The 14,556-nt window shown below is 43.2% G+C and overlaps 2 protein-coding genes across 2 annotated transcripts; one reads left to right on the forward strand and one right to left on the reverse strand.

The window, feature by feature from the left end:
• Positions 1 to 2,496: 2,496 nt before the first annotated feature.
• LOC102719768 (benzyl alcohol O-benzoyltransferase-like) lies at positions 2,497 to 3,986 on the forward strand. The gene is made up of 2 exons (XM_006654152.1): positions 2,497 to 2,946; positions 3,039 to 3,986. Exons 1-2 carry the CDS (start codon positions 2,497 to 2,499, stop codon positions 3,984 to 3,986), a joined length of 1,398 nt encoding a protein of 465 aa, XP_006654215.1.
• A 3,010-nt stretch (positions 3,987 to 6,996) lies between these two features.
• On the reverse strand, positions 6,997 to 13,794 carry LOC102720047 (multiple organellar RNA editing factor 3, mitochondrial-like). Its single transcript, XM_006654153.3, has 5 exons — positions 13,476 to 13,794; positions 12,570 to 12,952; positions 9,232 to 9,329; positions 9,082 to 9,147; positions 6,997 to 7,453 (listed from the first exon to the last, which is right to left on the reverse strand). Exons 2-5 carry the CDS (start codon positions 12,908 to 12,910, stop codon positions 7,245 to 7,247), a joined length of 714 nt encoding a protein of 237 aa, XP_006654216.1. The 5' UTR covers positions 12,911 to 12,952; positions 13,476 to 13,794; the 3' UTR covers positions 6,997 to 7,244.
• Positions 13,795 to 14,556: the final 762 nt, after the last annotated feature.

A 14,556-nucleotide genomic window follows, 5' to 3' on the forward strand; every position in this document is an offset into this window, starting at 1 on the left:
CAAGTGCGTAGTACCCGTACCCGACCCGAATCAATACGGGTATGAACATAGGTATTTTCCTCTACCCGCGGGTAACCCGTCGGGTACCCAAACGTAACTCACATATTGAATTTCGGCTAAAACCTTATTATGTTAGTCACGTAATAGTATTTGTGATGTACTCTCTTTTACCTAAAAATTTTGATGTGACCTATGTCTTGAACTTTTGATCAGTGAAGCGATATTGAATGGTTGAATCTAAACATGAGATAATGTGCTATCTGCTATTATTATTGCTATGATTAGTTTGTTGTATTTGTTGCAATATTTTATTATGAGCAATATGTTGTATTTGTTGAACTTTTTATGTGTGTACAATATTATATTATGAGCGGTATGTTTAGTTTGTTGTATATATTAAAATGGTTATTCTGATGTGATTTTGACGTGTGAAATGATAGACCCAACGGGTACCCGATACCCACCCGGTACCCGATAGGTAGGGTACAGGCATCATATTTTACTCGCGGGTACGGGTACGAATAGAAAATTCTACCCACAATCTTCGAGTTAACTGGTGGGTAACTGCTCTACCGTATCAAACCCAACCCGTTGCCATCCCTAGGAACAAGTGGTCGTTGTCCTCCCAGTCTTCGTTGCATAGTTCACAAGATGCCGATTGGACTATCTTCTTGACGATGAGGTTGCTTCTAGTGGGTAGCTTGTTTTCTGCCATTAGCCAGATGAAGAACTGAATTTTTGGTGGAGCTTTGTTCTTCCAGATGAAACTGTAATTCTGACATTTGGGAGAACGCCTTTAAATGCCGTCCGTCCCGTAGGGGGCGCATGAAAGGGCTTTAGCGAGGATTAATTACGCCTTTTGTCGTCGAGGATCTTATACTCAATTAATCCTGGATTGGACCGTTGGATGATATTCGATGTCAGCGATATGAAAATTTGTATTTGATGAATAAAGATACTGATGTTGGTGTATTACTGTTGCAAATGATCAACCGACACAGACGTGCAATGATTTCTTTGGACATTCAGAATGACCGCGACACAAATTTCCCACCGGCCGGCAAAAAAAAATTACGGTGGTTTCAATGGAGAAGCATAAGAATAATCTACCGGGCGCACGCCGGAAGTTTAATTCGGCTCAGGACGATGCTAGATGCCTATAGGAACTGCCAGTCAAAACTCATCGTACTGTAATTGCATTGTTAGACACGAAGTTACTTATCTGGAAATCATTGGTTCAATCGAGCTAACTACACGTTAAATGTGACGTTTAGATTTAGCCAACTTTCCTTCTATGTACCAATCGTTTAGCATTACCATCATTCTCTCGGCTAAAATGGTTTTAGTTTGGTAAAATTTCATCCATACCATAAACTTTTGACCGATACCAAAAAATATTACAAAATTTTCCACCTTCCCAACAATACCACAGAAGAATGGGAGTGGAACGGAACGGCATAGAAAATAGGGGCATGTTTACCCCTTTCTGAAATTGTCCCAAACCTGTTAAAAAAAAAACCGTTCCGTCCTGCCGACGCCCCATCCCGCCCCGTCGGCCCACGCCTGCCCGACGACCGACTCGCCGCGCCGCCGGTCGACGCCCGCGCTCGCCCGGCGGCCAACTCCCCACGCCGGAGTCGGATCTGGGCAGCGGTCCCGACCGGCTGACGCCCCTCCCCGTCGACTGACGCCCGCCCACCGGCCAACTCCCCTCCCCGCTAGCCGATGCCCCGGCCCCCACCTTGGCTGCCAACGCCTGCCCGCCAGCGACGTGCTGGCCGACGATCTGCCTCCACCATCTCCACTAGCATGGGGACGCCGCCCTCCGTCACGGCCGTCGTGCGCCCCTCAGTGCCACCCACCAGCGCGTGCAGCACGCACGCCGCCTTGTCCACCATCCCGCGCTCTGGGTCGGCCATCAGCTCCAGCAACGCGCGCACGGCGCCGGCCTCCACCGTGCGGGCCCGGTTCTGGCACGCCGCCGCCGCCGACTTGTCGCTGCACAGCGCGTATAGCGCCGTCGCCGCGTCCTTCTTCCCCCGCGCGCCCCTCCCCACCCGGCGGCCAACGCCCCACCTGCTGACGCTCCGCGCAGTGGCCGCCCTCTTTCTCTTTCTTTCTCACACACAGGGGTATTTTGGTCCTACAAAAAGACGACGTTATTTCCCGTTCCATTTCCATTGAGTTCTGTAGTATTGTTAGGAAGGTAAAAAATTTTGTGGTATTTTTTGGTACCGGTTAAAAGTTTATGGTATGGATGGAATTTTTCCAATTAGTTTTTACCGTCATTTAATTAGCCATCTTTCCTTCTGAGTACACATCGAATCGAGTATAGACAAAAATCTATCCACACTCTCTCGGCTCACACGCCGCGCTGCGCCATACCACGCAAAACCACACCTATATATAGAGGGGAAACCTTCCAAAGATTGCAGTACACATATCAACGATTCTTGGCAGAATCTCACGCACCTCAGTGGCTCCCTTAAGGTGCAAATGGCCGGTGCACCGACCCTAGTCTTCTCCGTCCGGCGCCGCGAGCGTCAGCTGGTGGCGCCGGCGAGACCCACGCCGTACGAGTTCAAAATGCTCTCGGACATCGACGACCAGGACATCCTCCGTTTCAACCGCTCCGGCATCCTCTTCTACCGCCACAACCCCTCCATGGACGGTCGTGACCCCGTCAAGGTCATTAAGGCGGCGGTCTCGGAGACGCTCGTGCACTTTTACCCCCTCGCCGGTCGGTTCCGCGAGCTGCGGCCCACGAGGAAGCTCGTTGTGGAGTGCACCGGCGAAGGCGTCGTGTTCGTTGAGGCCGACGCCAACTTCCGGATGGATGACCTCGGCACGTCGCTGGCGCCGCCGGTGCCGTGCTACGACATGTTGCTCTGCGAGCCGGAGAGCCCGACGGCAGACGTAGTCGACCGCCCTTTGCTGTTTGTGCAGGTTAATAAATATTAACAAGTCAACATACATAGTGAAAGTAAAATTCATATGTTACTATGTCGTGACAAAAGATTCTTACATTCGGAGCATAGGTGACACGGCTGGCGTGCGGCGGCTTCGTCTTCGGGATGCAAATATGCCACTGCATGGCGGACGGCTCTGGGATAATGCAGTTTATGACGGCCCTAACCGAGTTCGCCCGTGGTGTGACTGGCGCGCCGACGGTGCAGCCGGTGTGGGAGCGCGAGTTGCTCACCGCTCGATGGCCGCCGGCCATCACGCGCGACCACCTGGAGTACGCGCCCCTGCCCGACCCCGGCAAGGACGTCCTCTCCCCCACCGACGCGTACGCGCACCACGCTTTCTTCTTCGGGGCGAGTGAGATCGCGGCGCTCCGGCTGCAGGCGCCGGCCGACCTGCGCGCCGCCAGCTCGCGGTTCGACCTGGTCAGCGCGTTCATGTGGCGCTGCCGCACCGCCGCGCTGCGTTACGACCCGGGCGACGTAGTTCGCCTGCACATGTTCGTCAACGCCCGGGTCAGGAACCGGAGCAAGCAGCCCGTGCCGAGGGGCTACTACGGAAACGCGATCGTGTTCGCCGTCGCGTCGGCATCGGCGGGGGAGCTGTGCCGGAGACCCTTTGGCCACGCGCTGCGTCTGCTGGTGGAAGCCAAGGCCCGCGCGTCGGAGGAGGGGTACGTGCAGTCGATGGCCAACTTCAACGCCGCTCACCGGAGGCCGCCGTTCCCCAAGGCCAGGACGTACCTCGTCTCGGACATGACACAAGCCGGGCTGATGGCGATCGACTTCGGTTGGGGAAAACCGGTGTACGGAGGGCCGGCGACGACAATGCTAGCCACGTTTCACCTCGAGGGGAGGAATGAGGCAGGCGAGGCAGGCATCATGGTTCCCATACGGTTGCCGAATCCGGTGATACATAGGCTAATCCAGGAGGTAAAGATGGGACTCACTGCTGGAGCTGCCTTACACAACGCAGAAGCAAGCGTGGGTGCTGATGATTTCGTTCTAGCAAAACTGTAGGTCGTCTCGGACGACGGAATACGCATTTCGGACTGCATTACCTCCTCTATCTATACTACGATTTCCACAGGAGCAATGTCCGATACTGCACTATATATATTACAAATGTTATGCCCGCGCAGTGGTCGCGGATACACCAATATTTGGGATGTTTACCCAAATGCTACTTCCTCCTCTTTTTTTAATTTAATGACATTGACTTTTTATATATATTCTATTGTTTATCTTATTCAGAATTTTTGTCTAAATATGTTTAAAGTTTTTTTAGTAATAAATCAAATCACAACAAAATAATTACACTAGAACGGGATCGGTCATTTCTAATGGGCTTAAAGCATCATCTGTATCGGGCAGTGCCCCATCACTAAGCAAAGGTCAGTCATGTGAGAGAATATCTCAATCGGACATCTGGCCGTCACGGATGACACATCTCAATTGGGCCAACACAAAAGCCCGTCACGGATGACTCTCATCTCTAACGGGCCTAAATTATAGCTCGTCATGGATGAGTATAATCCCAAAAAAAGTAAATTTTGTTTTTTTGTTGGCCTCGGGTTGTTTGCAGATCGGCTTCTGAGAAAAAATTTGTAAATTGTTGGTATGAGTATTTTCTTAATCCTATTAAGCCCTTAGCCACGATGTCACACCCTCGCATCCCCAATTCATATAACATCCATTTTAGTCACATATTTCACCGGCAAAACCGAGTTAATTGGATCAAATATATATTTACCAAGTATTATCATCACGAGGAGGCAAATCAGACTTCTCGGAAAAAACAAATTTCAAATTAAATTTTATGATACTAAATGAACTTATATGAAAAAGTTGTCAAAAACAAAGTTGTAGAACTCATTGAGATCTACTAATTTTATTTTGGTTATTTCTCCATCCGGGTTTGATTGAACTCATCAAGATCAAACTTTTTTTCGCGTAGTAAATGATTTCAAATGGAAAAATTGTCAACAACAAAGTTGTATAACTCATCAAGATCTATAACTTTTACTTTAGTCTTTCTGCTATATAACATTTTTTGAGCAATTTGAATTTGAATTTAAAAATATGATAACTTCAAACAATATTTTCAAATACTAAATAATTTCAATGGTCATTTTTCTATATAACGTTTTCTTGAACAAATTGAATTTAAATTTAAAAATATGACAACTTCAAAACAACATTTTCAAATACTAAATGGTTTCAACTAAAAAAAGTCACCAACAACAAAGTTTTAGAACTCATTGAGATCTTATTAACGCCGGATTTTAGTAAATGGCCGTTATGGATTAACTCATGATTAAAGGCCGAATCAGACAGGAAACGGAGTAATCAGACACAAGACCAAGCGGAACACAACCCGGGATCAGCCGATAGAGTCCGGATCGGACAAGAGTTGGAGTCTGATTGGACCTAGATGGTTATAGATAGATTCGAAACTAATCACAGTCCGTGTAACTTAGCTTTGTCTGTATTTTAGAGTTTGTTTACGATTTTATCCCTAATTAGAATCCATGGATAATAGGTTAGTTATTAATATGGATCCGTATCCGGTTAGGTTAGTTATTTTCTGGGATATAAATAGGGTATCCGGTAACTTTGTAGAAACAGCAATCAATTCAATACAGATATCTTCGCGCATCACCAACTTTTTGACAAGAGCGAGTTCTCGATGCGAGGTTTGTCAGCTTCACAATATAGTTCATGTTTGACAACCCATCAGTCAGCCTAGAACAGGATTGTCTCGATTTAGTTCGATCTCCTGCTTAGTTGTTTGACGGTTTATCTGAGGCTTGTTACTTTTGGTCTGTTCTTGATTTGAAGTAGTGATAGGTTCTCGATCAAGTCCTCGCGAGCTCTTTATTCATCTTGTTAATATGAATTTATTTAACTTAATTCTGCCTCGGTTCAGTTCGATCAATCTAGTTGGCTGGGTTTGTATTAATAGATCGAAACAAGTACCTGTGAGGGCTTATCGTTAAAGTTTTAGCCAGCATTATCTTAAGTAATTCATCGGCTTATTTCTTAAGCTTATAGATTTTTATGTTTTCTATAGTTATATCGAACCCGACTGCATACTGTCTCGGTTTGGTCCGATCTAACTAGAGGCTTGTCCGATCTACTAAGTTTAGCACATTAGCTGATAGATTACACTGATTTGGTATTTAATTACTTGTATGTCGCAATATTATGTTGATTTCATGCATGGTTATGTTTAGATCTGATCTGTGTTGATTTAGTCCGATCTTCTAGGTCTAGCGTGAGTATGTATGTGCTTGGTTATTATTGTTTTATGCTAGTAATTGGTATAGCAATTCGGTCTTATCTTTATTATGCTGCTTAATGTTCTATCAGCTGCTGACTGCATAGGCGATAAGTGCTAGATTGGTCCGATCAGCTGATTAATCTTAAAACTATCTTGGTTAAGTCTGACCTTTTAAGATAAGTTAGTTGATTATGAGTAGGATAATCACTAAATAGTTCAATGATAAACATTAGTGATAATATGGAATTTTTAGGATTATTGATCAAGAAAAGAAACATTTGGTTCAACTTGGATTTAATGGGTCAATCTTTGTGTCATACAAGCAATAGGGCAACCACGTCATCATCTACATGACAAAACTACCCACAAAACCGCTTCAGGAAGTTATTTGATTAGTTTTTGTACTTTAGAAGATGAAATATCCAGTTTCATATATATAGGACATATTTTATTTTTTTATTATAAGAGTTTATCCAAATATTACTATATTAATATATTACTTATGTCACATGGACACAACAGTAAGAAAGTAATTTAGCGTCATAAAAATTATATAATAATAGAGTAATATTTCATCAAACGTCCTAACTAAGCCATGCTATATATTTTGAAATAGGAGTATTGATAGCATGCGCATTTCAGTAGTACAAACACAAAATTATCATTTTTTTAATCATGCGACGCCATGGACTATATATTTTTATTTGCAGGTGAAGCATGCAATCAAAAGTGAATTATTAGGCAGTGTTTGTCATATAGCAAGGTCAACATGAGGATGTCCACGGACAGGCTCCCCAGCAATCTTCTGACAAAGGGAACAAAGATTCACATGTTAAGGAATCACAAGAACAGCTCGTCATCCAGAAGACAGAAAACAGACGAGTTGCCAGACATGGGCATACTTCAGGACTTACATATATCCAGAACAACTAGGTTGTAATTCTAGCAACAGTTTAGTGTACGTTAAAACATCAAACCAACTTTTAGGTAAAATCTTAAGAATAATGTTCGCTTGCTTCTAACGGCATGGACACACGTTTATGCTGCAGATTCGAAGGTCCTTTCTGCATTGTTTCTTTCCGTTCAACTTGCATAGTCTCTCGTCTCCTGTCATAGCGCGGACGAGGCCGGCTCCTTACCTGCTGCCTCTCAGTGAATCGGAATTGTGGTCTGTGTATGACCTGTCCATCTACGAATAGATCCCCTGGTACAATAGGTGGTGGCACGACATTATTACAAACCAACAACCATATTATGTAATTTGTGCAGAGATGGAAACATTTTCCATTAGCCAAAACTTGAAATCGGAAAAATTAGGTATCAATAAGAGAATAGCACATATAGTATCATACTATCATTCTATGCCACATGGGTGAACGCTTGAATGGATCAATTTTATCTTGGATTTTCAAATACAATATGACACATACTTTGGGTAATCATGGCAAAAATTGTTTTTCCCTCTTAAAGGTTTCCTGATTCTAAAATTTGACATACACAAATCAACTTTGTTCTTTTCAATATCTGTAACCAGAAGGAAACTCATATCTGGGATAACTATCTGCATAGCATACTCCGGACATTGAGCACGGAGCCTCATTGAAAGATGCATGAATACATTCTCAAGGTCATTGAGGTTGTCAGTATTTCTAGAGAAAGCTGTCAATAGTAATTTGAGTTACACATGCAGTGTCTATGCTTGTAGACAAACCACGTGAACTTATAAATGGGTTTAGAAAACACAATGTATCCTCATGGAGTCACCGATACTTGCAAAGCAGAAAAAAAATAACAGAACAATTACAAGACAGTACTAGTAAATTAACTAAATCCACCGTATGTATTGCTCTGTTGTGAAAATGCCTCAGAGGATTGCTCCACCTCTTTAATTTAGTATAGATTGCTGCAACTTAACTGATATTCACTTGAATACACCACTTATTTTAGGGAATGCTAGTAGTGTTAGCACAAGCTGTAATTGTTAACAAAATGATCACTCCGGCTAGTTGCAACTTTGGCTTCTATGAAATAACAGAATTTTAATAAAGGATTCTTAATTCTTGAGGCCTTCTTTGGAGTCAAGGTTAATTGCTTGTACGGTGTTTCGTTCTGCTTGTTCTCGTGCACCTTCTGTACTCTTTTCTATTTTTGTAGTCTTTGTCAGTAGAGCTCTTTTCTTTTCCAGAAAAAAAAACTAATTGAGCAAGTTTAGTTTGTGGTGGTTATGCTGTGTTTTATCCGGTTTTTGAACTATTTGACCCTTTTCGAAAACAAATTATGAAAATAAACCGGTTTAAAAATTATTTTAAAAAATGAACCGTTTGCTCTGCGCCACCCCCAATGATGCAGAGGTCCTTCATCTCCCCGCTAGGGGGATTGGCGCTGAGGTACCTGCCTCCTACATGGGCCGCAATTAGTCAGCAGGTCCGCGCCAAGTCCTGGTGCGAAAATGAAGGACTTTTGTGCCTTGAGGGCTAGCGTGGAGCAAAACGGTTCATTTTTTAAATAAGTTTTGGAACCAGTCCATTTTCATAATTAATTCTCAAAAAGGGTCAAATAGCATAAAATTCGGGTGTTTTATTTTAGGCTGTCAAGAGGCTTTTTTTTTTGTTTCGAACTGAAGCTTAATAAATTGGATTTCCTAGATTATCCTATTAATTTTCATATAATATATTCTGTAACACAGCAGGATATTTGTTTGCCACTTGATTAATAAAAACCAACTACCCAAGCAAATAAATATCTATAAGAAGTAAGAACTTGAACCAAATAAGAATATTATAATCCACCATAGTTACAAACAGGGCAGAAACAAGGATTGTTATTTCTAACCTCCATAATCCTTGTTTGGCACATCCAAATATGAATCAGGCAATACCCACAGAACTCCAGGCAATCCTTTAAGAGTAGAAGGTAAAAATTAGTTCCATCATGGATTCATGATATGAACCTTAGAGAAAAGCACAGCCACGGAAGTTTCACCTTTAACTTTATATGACAACTCCTCTGAAATCAATGCGCCAAACCCAGTGTAAGTTGTTGTACAGACAGAATAGATTTTCTTCTTGGCTTCCTCTTCGCTGCACAAAAAAAAGGTTATGCTAAACATTTGATTTCAGAGAACATGATGCCGAATTACAGAATATTAGGATCTTGAGGAAAAAAATTCACTTAGTTACTCCCTCCATTACATACTGTAAGATCTTTTGGATTTGGCTAGATTCATCGATGAATCGATGTATATGCTTTGTATATGTGTCCAGATTCATTGGTATCCATATGAACTTTGGTAGAGCTAGAAAGTCTTATGAAGTGGAAGTGGAACAGATGGAGTATCATTTCTTAGAACATTGCAGATCGTTACGAGTATACATGAACTATAAGAAGGGGCTAAATGACAGTATTAGAAATAATTAGACTGCAGACGTCTGACAGACGCTCAACCAGGCATGTGTTTGTTATGCAGCTCTCGTGCCTGCCTGCAGCTGCTTGGACAAATCAAGTCCACAGGTGCCATAATGATTCAAGAGCACAACACAAGAACCTAACCTCACAGTCACACCTCTCTCTCTCTCTCTCTCTCTCTCTCTCTCTCTCTCTCTCTCTCTCTCTCTCTCTCTGTCTCTCTCTGTGGTACCACCCATGGCTCTCAGAGTCAAGCACAGCAAGCTCAATGCTTGCGATAGTGTCATGTGGCAGCCATAGCAACACAGCGCAGCTGTAAATAAAAGCCTCCATTATCCAAAAAAGGATTGGTTCTTGAATTGCTTGTCCTGAATGTTGCAGTTTTGCATAAAGTGCATATTGTTTGGAAGTTATTAGTACTCCCTCCATTTCAGGTTATAATATGTTTTGTTTCCCTAGATTCGTCTATTTTTTTTTCTTGAAAACGCAAGAGAATTGTGTTTCATTTCATAAGGGGAAGGATATAAAGCAAAAATATTTACAAAGTAGGAAATCAAAGCCTTCCCACCGAAACCACCCACACACACAACCCAGCCAACACCTGAAAGCGCTAGCTGCCCATGTTTGCCGGCCCACAAAGAAGCTTCTGGAGGGCAGATGATCCTGCTAAGCACCAAAAACTACAGTCATTCTTGACCACCTTAAAGACCGTCGCAACACTGGGATTGGCACCATTGAAGACACAGTCATTGCGATGCTTCCAAATTTCTTAAACTACTAAGATAACCAAGGAGTTAAGCCCTTCCTTTGGCCGGTCTTTAGTAGCTTGACTCCACCATCTCACAAAACAATCAGTTGAGGGTTGAGGCGCCAAATCAGTAAACCCCAGCCTTAAGAAGAGTGTCGTCCACACTTGGCGGGAAAAAACACAAGAAATCAAAATGTGTTGAACAGATTCTTCACTTTGATCACAAAGGGGACAGGCCACTGGGTGCTGCATTCCGCGCTTAGCCAGTCGGCCAGGTGGCTGGTAACTGCTAGGTGCAAGTTGTTTCTTTTATTTCTTTGCACTTATAAGTTAAAAAAGGCATTTCAATAATTAACAATACCATGACTTATTTCATATTTGGTTGTTGAATTATTGTTGTTATTTCTGAATCTTATAAGGAATATGTGTTTGGTGGAATTAAAACTCAAGATGATAAGTCTCTGATCATTATCCTTTTTAAAAAAATATAGGGTTTGCTCTTTGGATTGCATCTTAAATTAACTGTCAGCTACTTCAAGTAATTCATTCTCAAGTTGCCGTTGTTCACTGATCCACATTTTAGTATTGTATCACTCAGATTTTTAAAAAAATGTTGAAATAAAATGTGAAGTAAAATATTCATGGATGATAACCAAATTCAACCGTGTCAAATGTGATCATATCATCATTTGTGTCATGTGGAAATTAATAGATGATTGCATTATATTATATATCTTGTACAATGCTAAATATATGGGCCATCTGACGATAAATAAGATTTCTTACATAATTTCAGTTAAGATTGTTAAGTTGCATGCACCAGCCAGTTGCACCTAAAAGCCTAAGCTGATAGGAAAAGCGGGCAATTCACTTTATACACTCCAACACTCCCCCTCACGCGAGACCCCCTCAAGTCTCAAGCGTGGAATATTAGAGTGGGCGCTGCAATTATTTTATTTAATTGCGCGCCAGCCAGGACTCGAACTCGAGACCTCTGGCTCTGATACCATGTTAAGTTGCATGCACCAGCCAGTTGCACCTAAAAGCCTAAGCTGATAGGGAAAGACGGGCAATTCACTTTATACACTCCAACAAAGATAATTTGTATAAACAAGACAACCAATTTCTATATAATATTAGGGGCTTTCTATAATTATGATATACACTTTTCAATTATAACATCTATTATAAATCTATTGGCATACCAAGAAAATGAATGTGAAAGCAATATTTTTTATGGCGCACAAGATCTTCTAAGTGTATTGCTAATGCTAAAAGTTAAAATAATTTGATTAGCCATAGTGTATTGATGATTGCCATAATCAATGTTTCTGTTTCGATCTTGTTTGTGTCCGGAATAAGTTAATGTGATAATATTATATCATTCTTTCCTATGTGGATGTATATTGTTCTCATATATATGGACAACATATGTTTATTGATGATATTGAGTTTAATATTTATAGGTAATATTATACTATTGCACTTTGCCTCAATTATATTCAATGTGTGACATGGATTGATTTAAAGCTTGATTAGAATGATTGTAATTTAACAATATATTACCAAAAATTTAATAAAATGTTATCAAATATATATTTTGGAATCGTAGTTAGCACAGACACATTACTAGTTTTCAAAAATGTTTCAATGGGTGGAAGTTTTGTTCCATCTCTTAAGAGAAGTTTCAGCCGTCTGATGTCTAAAGCTTACTCATGCCCAAAAGGGAATATGTGGACATGTGTACAATCATCTCCCTACCTACTTGTCATCCCATGAAATACATCCTTATGAAAGGGTGAGAGCATATATCCACAATGAAAACATGACTTTTCCAAACATAAAGAAGGTAGACATTTGATAAAGAGAATCTAAAAAATGTCATTGACAAACATCTAAGTCTAAGAAATATCATTGACGAATGCAAATTCTAAGAAATATCTAAGAAATGTCTTAAAATTAAGTGTTTATCAATAGCATTTGTTAGATTTTTTCTTGGATAAATCATCATATATATGGTATTATCATCATGCAAACTTGATTTACCATGACTAAGATGTATAGTTGTTATCCATTTCATACATTTTGAATGCATCATTCCGTAATTAGCTTAGTCTGCTTCATTTCAAACAGAACTGCCCAAATATGGCCCTATAAGAGCATATACCTTCCGACGACGGCTGCGAGGGTCTTGACGTATGCGGCAACCATATCTTCCTCGGAGGGCTTGCGGTCGGTTGGAAACTCCATGACGATGAGCCAGTGCTCGTAGTCGCAGCCGTCCAGCAGGATAGTCTCCTTGGGCGGCCGGTTGCTCCAGTTCGGGGACGGGTCATTCAGCGGTGAGTACCCAGACCCACCCAACGACGAGGTGTTCGCTCCACGAGACAGCGGCGCCAACGGGGTGAGGTAGGATGGAGCGGAGGCGAGTGGGGCGAGGCGGCGTGCTAGCGCCCGGGAGGAGAGGAGCGTGGAGAGATTGCGGCGGGCGGCTGCTCCGGCCAACATGGCTGGGGATTTAGGGAGGGTTAGGCGAGGGTTTGGGGGGCGCTGCAAGAATATGAAAAATTTGAGATAATCCTTCATATAACAATTAAGGAATGTGAAAAATGTGTCAAAGCTAGATAAAGCAAAAATTATTTGATAAGAAGAGAGCTTCAGCGCCTTAAACAAGACTGGATCCAATTCCTGAGCCGATTTAACATGCTTGATGACCATCTTGCTGCGGATGGTATTCATGTGTTAACAGAGGTCTGTATCTGCTATTTATACTATCATCAGCTGTACTTATGAAGGTAATTTTAGTAGAAATTAGAATGTTATTGTAAAATTATATTTTTAGTAAATAATCTTAGCATGCTAATAGAGACAAAGCATTTCTCATAATCCACCTTTGTACGCATCTGGCAAATCTACCTGCATCATGGATTTGACTGAACTTTTAGTATTGCTGCTTTCTTTAGCCAGAAAAATGTCAATCATTAGCTTTGAAGTTGTTCACTTATTCTTATCCAGTAGCAGTATTAGAAAAGAAATAGTACAAGAGGATTATGGAGACATGAGACCGGCCTACTTGGGGATGCGGCTGCCAAGGCAGGGACGGAGGCGGCGGCCGAGGCGACGCGGTGGAGGGGCGGCGTCGGTGAGGGCGTCGGTGGAGGGGAGCGGCGGCGACGTCGGCGAGGGCGTCGGTTAGGGTGCGCTGTGAGGGGCGGAGGCGGCACGGGCGGCGCGTTGGATGGGCGGCGGCGCGGTAGAGGCGAGGGGCGGAGGCGGCGCGGGCGGCGCTGTAGAGGCGAGGGGCAGAGGCGGCGGTTAGGGCGACGGTGAGGGCGCGTTGAGTGGCGGCGGCGTCTGCAGTGCGCTGTGTCTGCGGGTGTGTGCGAGGAGGCGTCTGCGGGTAGATAGGTGAGGGCAGCTCAAGCCGGCCGTTTGATTCCAGATAGACTAAAAAGTTGTTTACTAATTGTTTAATAGCTGCTAGTAAAAAATTTTATGATATACGAGATATGGTATATATTTTTTGAGAAGTATTGGGGAACGGCGTTCCGTCAGGAACGGGATAATTAAAACAAACTCTACGCGTCGCATCCGTCCCGCCTCCCGCATGTCGCCTGCCTGCCCAAGCGTCCACCCGCGCGCTCGCCATCGCCGCGTCCACCATTGTCGTGTGGCGCCCGCTTCCGCCATCGCTCACATCCGCCCGCCTCCGCCATCGCCGCGTGCCGTCGCCTTCGCCATCGTCTGCCCGCCTCTACCATCGTCTGTCTGCCTCCGCCGACGTCGCGCTCTTGCCGCAGCGAGTCACACGCCTCCACCGTCTTCGAGCTCAGATGTGTCTCACGTTACCAGTGCGTAGCTGGTACCAAATGATACCACTGGTGTAATACCATTTGGTATCATAGCGTCGCGTGACAAGAGAAGCTATCATTTGGTATCATAGCGTCGCGTGACAAGGGAAGCTAAAAAAATGCAGATATCATGTCACGCCCAGAAATTCCTCACACGAATTTCTGAACTTAATTGTGTATTAAATCCCTGTCCAGGACCAGCCAGGGTACACAAAAAGACAATGTTGATTACATAACCATCGTTCTTAGAAACAACTGAAAATTACACTTATTCTAGCGGAAATGCAGCGGAAAGAAAAACAA

This window comes from Oryza brachyantha, chromosome 5 (assembly GCF_000231095.2).
Source record: "Oryza brachyantha chromosome 5, ObraRS2, whole genome shotgun sequence".
In the NCBI taxonomy this organism is placed as follows: domain Eukaryota; kingdom Viridiplantae; phylum Streptophyta; class Magnoliopsida; order Poales; family Poaceae; genus Oryza; species Oryza brachyantha.

Excerpts from the sequence above, each read along its gene's own strand:
- LOC102719768 (XM_006654152.1), top strand. The coding sequence starts at position 2,497 with ATGGCCGGTGCACCGACCCTAGTCTTCTCCGTCCGGCGCCGCGAGCGT. Across the intron at positions 2,947-3,038 it reads GCCCTTTGCTGTTTGTGCAG|GTGACACGGCTGGCGTGCGG; the intron begins GTTAATAAATAT and ends TTCGGAGCATAG.
- LOC102720047 (XM_006654153.3), bottom strand. The coding sequence starts at position 12,910 with ATGTTGGCCGGAGCAGCCGCCCGCCGCAATCTCTCCACGCTCCTCTCC. Across the intron at positions 9,148-9,231 it reads GTTGTCATATAAAGTTAAAG|GATTGCCTGGAGTTCTGTGG; the intron begins GTGAAACTTCCG and ends CTACTCTTAAAG. Across the intron at positions 7,454-9,081 it reads GCCAAACAAGGATTATGGAG|GGGATCTATTCGTAGATGGA; the intron begins GTTAGAAATAAC and ends CTATTGTACCAG.